The sequence below is a fragment of the Montipora capricornis genome, chromosome 8, assembly GCF_036669925.1.
Source record: "Montipora capricornis isolate CH-2021 chromosome 8, ASM3666992v2, whole genome shotgun sequence".
Taxonomy (NCBI): domain Eukaryota; kingdom Metazoa; phylum Cnidaria; class Anthozoa; order Scleractinia; family Acroporidae; genus Montipora; species Montipora capricornis.
Genome location: NC_090890.1, coordinates 39947521 through 39952520, shown reverse-complemented (window position 1 = coordinate 39952520; position 5000 = coordinate 39947521). Strand labels below are relative to the sequence as shown.

At 40.0% G+C, this 5000-nt stretch overlaps 1 protein-coding gene and 1 pseudogene across 1 annotated transcript in view; both read right to left on the bottom strand.

The window, feature by feature from the left end:
• LOC138059424 (cationic amino acid transporter 2-like) overlaps positions 1 to 2241 on the bottom strand; it is an 8131-nt pseudogene extending 5890 nt beyond the window's left edge.
• Positions 2242 to 2756: 515 nt separating this feature from the next.
• The window catches only part of LOC138059989 (cationic amino acid transporter 2-like), a 6437-nt gene continuing 4193 nt past the window's right edge, over positions 2757 to 5000 (bottom strand). Inside the window, exon 4 of the mRNA XM_068905653.1 lies at positions 2757 to 4918. Within this exon, the coding sequence (XP_068761754.1) occupies positions 4827 to 4918 (92 nt within the window). The 3' untranslated portion in view covers positions 2757 to 4826. The remainder of the gene's footprint in view (positions 4919 to 5000) is intronic.

The window sequence follows — 5000 nt, the reverse complement described above, 5'->3', positions numbered from 1 at the left end:
AACGTTGGTACGATAAATGCAGAATAACTGAACGATATCAAAAGCTTGAAATAGTTTTTACTTTTCAAGCACCGCTTATTTTATAATGAAACGAAAGTTCATAGCTAACTATTTGCGATATATCAAGGAAATGGGAATTCATAATCTCGAGAGCAAAGTTCAAAACTGGCACGGAAAATTGAATACTCAGTTTAAATTTCAAAACTACTGGTCATGCGTGATTGTACGTTTTCGGTTAACATTTCTCCAGTCCCTGCGCAACTTATGCGCTCTCAAGTACTGTGAAATGGTCTGAAATTCTTGGTGGTGATATTCGCGATCACAGGACCTCCAACTCTCAAAAGGAAACATTTCCGAATAGGCCATTTCTGAGTTCATGTCTGCTTCCTCTTCAAAGCGAGTCTAAGTGCAGGCAAAGGTAATAAATCTTCCCCTGTCAATGATATTCTTGTTAACGATAAAATTGTTTCTGACGATAAAGATATCTCCGAGTCATTTAATGACTTCTTTGTAAACATAGGACCAACTTTGGCCGCTCAATCAACGAAAAGGTCCTCCAATAGCGTTAACACATATCTCAGCAACATTCAGAATAGTTTTCCAGCCTTTCGATTCTCTAATATACCAGTGGAAAATGTCGCGCTTACGCTAAAAAACTTAAAGGTGTCGAAAAGCACTGGCCTTGATAAGATTCCTGCCAAGGTCCTTAAAATCGCGTCTAGTATAATTGCTCCATCTTTGACTTTTATATTTAATTTGTCACTTTCCTCTGGAATTTTTATTGATGACTGGAAAAATGCGCGTGTGTGCCCGGTCTATAAAGGCAATGATCTATCTGCCCCCCAACTGAGTAACTCCGTTGTAAAGCTGAATGATACTAACATAAATTGCAATCTTAGGAATATCGAGACTGATCTAGCACTTCCAAGGCCATACACAAATTTTTTGAAGCGCAGCTTTAAGTATAGTGGTGCAATTCTCTGGAATAATCTTTCCTATGAGGCAAAGACGGCAAAATCGCTTTCTGATTTCAAACGCAAACTTGCCCCTCGCCCTCCATGCCTTCTACTGGATCGCACTGATTCTATGTAATATACTTCTATTTTAACGTGTTTACCTACGCCCCACCTGGAAACCAGCTTTTGTTGTGTGTGGCTAGCGTAGTGAAATAAAGTTGTATTGTACGTGCGATATGGCAAAGAAGTTTTTGTGATGGTAATTAGTTCTACTTTACATATGAATGAAACCTAATTTTCATAAGAAAAATTTCGCAATTAGACTCGCTTTGAAGAGGAGGCAGACATGAACCCGGAAATGGCCTACTGGGGGGAGGGGGGGGGGGGTTGGGTGTTAAACCGAGTTGAAGATTTCAATTGTATTGATTATCCTTTTGTACTGACTCACCGATGGTTGTGAGAATTGAGATGGGTATGTCTCTGGCAGGATTTCGTGCCTCTTCTCCAGCGGTTGCAATAACATCAAAGCCAACAAAGCAAAAGAAGCATGTTGCTGAGCCAGCCATGACTCCAGAGAATCCATACGGCATGAAATTGTCAGTCCAGTTCCTAGGTTCGGCATAACATGCTCCAACTCCAGTGATGAAAACGATCACGAACAAAGTGAGTCCAGTAAAGAATGACATACACCAGGAGGTTTTCTTAATACCAGCGATCTGAACGATGCTTATTAAAAAAATTGGAACCATGGAAAACAGGTCTGGATATTGGGCAATACCAGTGGTGTGTATCTCACCGAAAGTTGAGAGGGTAAAGTTTTTAATCCTGTCACCGAAGAGAGAATCAATATAAGTGCTTGTTGCCCGCGCGAGTGAAGAACAAGCGATGACATATTCTAGAATCATGTTCCAACCAATCACAAAAGCGCAGAGCTCTCCTATCGTCAAATAACTGTAAACATAAGCAGAACCGGCTTTAGGGACGCGGGCACCGAATTCAGCATAGCAGAGCCCTGATAGGATTGACGCTATACCAGCAATCAGAAATGAAATAACAATACTAGGACCAGTGTGTTCGCGGGCAACATCAACTACCACCACGTATATACCCGCTCCAATGGTAGTTCCAATACCTATAGAGGTCAAGTCGAACACCGACAAGCAGCGATTCAATGGTGTTGAAGTCAACCTTCTGCGATCAATGACTTTTTTGCGAGTCAGTGCCTTGGCGAGAGAACTCATCGTGTGGCGGCGACCACTCTCGTTCTGATGCAAAGATCATTCTTATTACCCTATTTCATTGCGCAGTCATGAGTTTTTAGCAAGCAAGTCACGTTGTCGGTTAGCGTAGTTTTTTATCACTATCAGTCAATCAGGCGGTTTATAGCGGCTTTTACTTGAAGCCTCCGTGCTCCGACATTGTATCCCATTCTACTCAATTTCAATTTAGCGTAAATTAACAACTTGTTTGATTTCAGATTATTTATAGTTGATCAAATGAATGGCCCAAATGTGTTATTTGCGGTGCATGGAATGAGAATATTTAAGTATTTGTTCACGAGGAAAATATTTCTTTTGAAGAAGGTCACGTTACAATCATCCCATGAATATCCCTGTGTATCTCGGAGGCGAATGCACGAGACTATCCTCATGATGAGCGCTCAGTGCTTTACCGAGGAGAAGTTGTTTTCCGCCGTATTTCTCGATTAGAAGGCCAATGACATCTCGTTTTCGTCTTAGCTTTCAAATCAGGTCCTAAACAAAATATTAAAAACGCAGTTTTCATTTTTTTCTATTTTATTTTGTTTCCTTTCATTCTGGGTTTCGTGGCAGGTGTTCGAAGGGGATTTTGACGTACGCTCTCCCTCGCGCGTCCTTCTCGTTCTCGCGCGGCCAAATTTAACTCCCCGCCCACGGGCCAATATTCTTGTCAATGCGGCTATATTACAAACAAGGCGAACATTAACAACAAAGAAAGAAGCAGACCCAAAACGTCATAAGTGTGTTGGGTATGTTGGTTCCCTTACTCAGTTCTGAGAGGTTTTTCTCTTCTCACCAAAAAAACCTATATCTTACGTACTGATTTTGACAAGCTTTAATGTCTCTTGATGTAATTTTATGTCCACTCTCCCCAACTGGTAGAGCATTTGTGCTCAGCCAGATAAATTTGATACCTTCTTATAGTAATTATGATGATTATTATTACAGGAACCCATAACTTAGGACCGAACAACTTCATTAATATATTGTATTTGTGGAACGGCGTTTTCACATACCGAGTTATTTTTCGATTGATTTTCCCGTGAAACCAGATTCTTTCACCTAATCACAAGTCTTGCACGAGAAGTTATTACAAGCCAAACCTTATTTAAGCAGTCGTTTGAAAATAGCTTGATCGGTGAAAATGCCGTTACATCATAGACCGAGTATTGGAGTTGTAGGGCTCCTGTGATGATGATGATGATGATAATGATTATCAAAATACTTTCTAAAGCATTCTAACCCTTATTAGTTTTATCGCTTCGTCGATTTAAAATAAAATTTAATGTACAAAAAGAAGGATAACGACCAACCGAAACCAACAAAAGAAGCAGGAACTCCTGACAGAACTAATTGGTATAGTCCAATTCTGCTTGGTTATCAGGGCTTGTTTTAAAAAACTGCTAGTAAATACATAATATTATTATATACTCAAAAGAACATCGCGTTTCTGATTGGTCAATTGACGAATGCGTAAATAGGTTGTAGAGTGCTATACGGAAGTTGCTATGGAAACAAAGCGATGGAGTGATTTTGTTTGAGTGTATAATAAATAAAAATCGTATGAGCTTGCTCGTGGATTTCGTGATTTATGGTCACTCGAAACGCTTTGAAAGTTCCCAAATTGCACTCGAAGTTTCAGTGTTTGAGAACTTTCAAAACAACACTCCTTCCCACAAATCACGAAATCCACGAGCAAGCCCGTACGATTTCCTATACTTATTGAAAACTACGGTCACAGCGTGTTTGTATAGCTAATCACATGATTTCCACCCTGCCAGCAGAGCCTTTCTTAACTCCACGAGAAAGAAAGGAATCTTCAGAAATTGTGTAAAGTCGTTATTGAGTATGCGCAAGCCATTGCTTGGAGACAGTTTCAAACCCAGGCCAAGTCTCGATCGCACTCCCAGGCGCCATATTGATTTTCGTACTGAAGGCTCGATTTTGACCTTCGCCTTGTCAAAAATATGATGCGTGCGCTGCCTAAACAGGTTTGACCGGAGTGACTAGCCCAGAAATTTGGGCTGCAGCGACTTAAAAGACTTGACACGATTTCTGCAGAGCCCTTTGGTGAGTTTTAGAGAGGTTCTTCTCGCAGGGCGCACTTTGGAATAAATAAGCACGAGTAGTTTTTTCAAAGACGAATAAAATTGCACGAGCCCGAAGGGCGAGTGCAATTTGTACTCTTTGAAAAAATTTGCGGGTGCTTTTTTGTTTCATATTCCGCGAGAAAAATCCTGTGATTGCTTTACTAATAATATGCAAGGAAAACAATTTCGAAATAATTAATTAATCATAATTATGCATAGAGAATGCACACGTATCACGAATTTTGCGCCCTACATGTACAAGGCTTGCATTTGATTGGCTATTGGTGAATTTCTTTAACCAATGACCTTGGAGAAAACGGAGACAAGCTTTATGTCATCTTTACAGAGCTTAAAATTTAATACTTTCCTTTGAAGTAAAATTTTACTCCTATCTGCGTTTGCTTGTGCCTCTTGGTTCTTTAGTATAGCGTTTTGCTTTTATCAAGTTTAGCTCACACCCTGACAGGTTTTTCCAGGAACGCTTACGTTTGGCGAAGCATTGTTGTATAATAACCGAGTTCTTAACTCATCTGGTTCTCATCTGTGAATTGACATATTTGTCTTTCGCCCTCCAAACTGTTCCGTATGCCATAAAAGAAGTAGATTGAAAAACCTAAAAAACGAAGAGGACGTTTCATTAAAGGTTGAATCTCAAATTGATGCACAACCATAGTCCCAACGTAACGTATTTACAT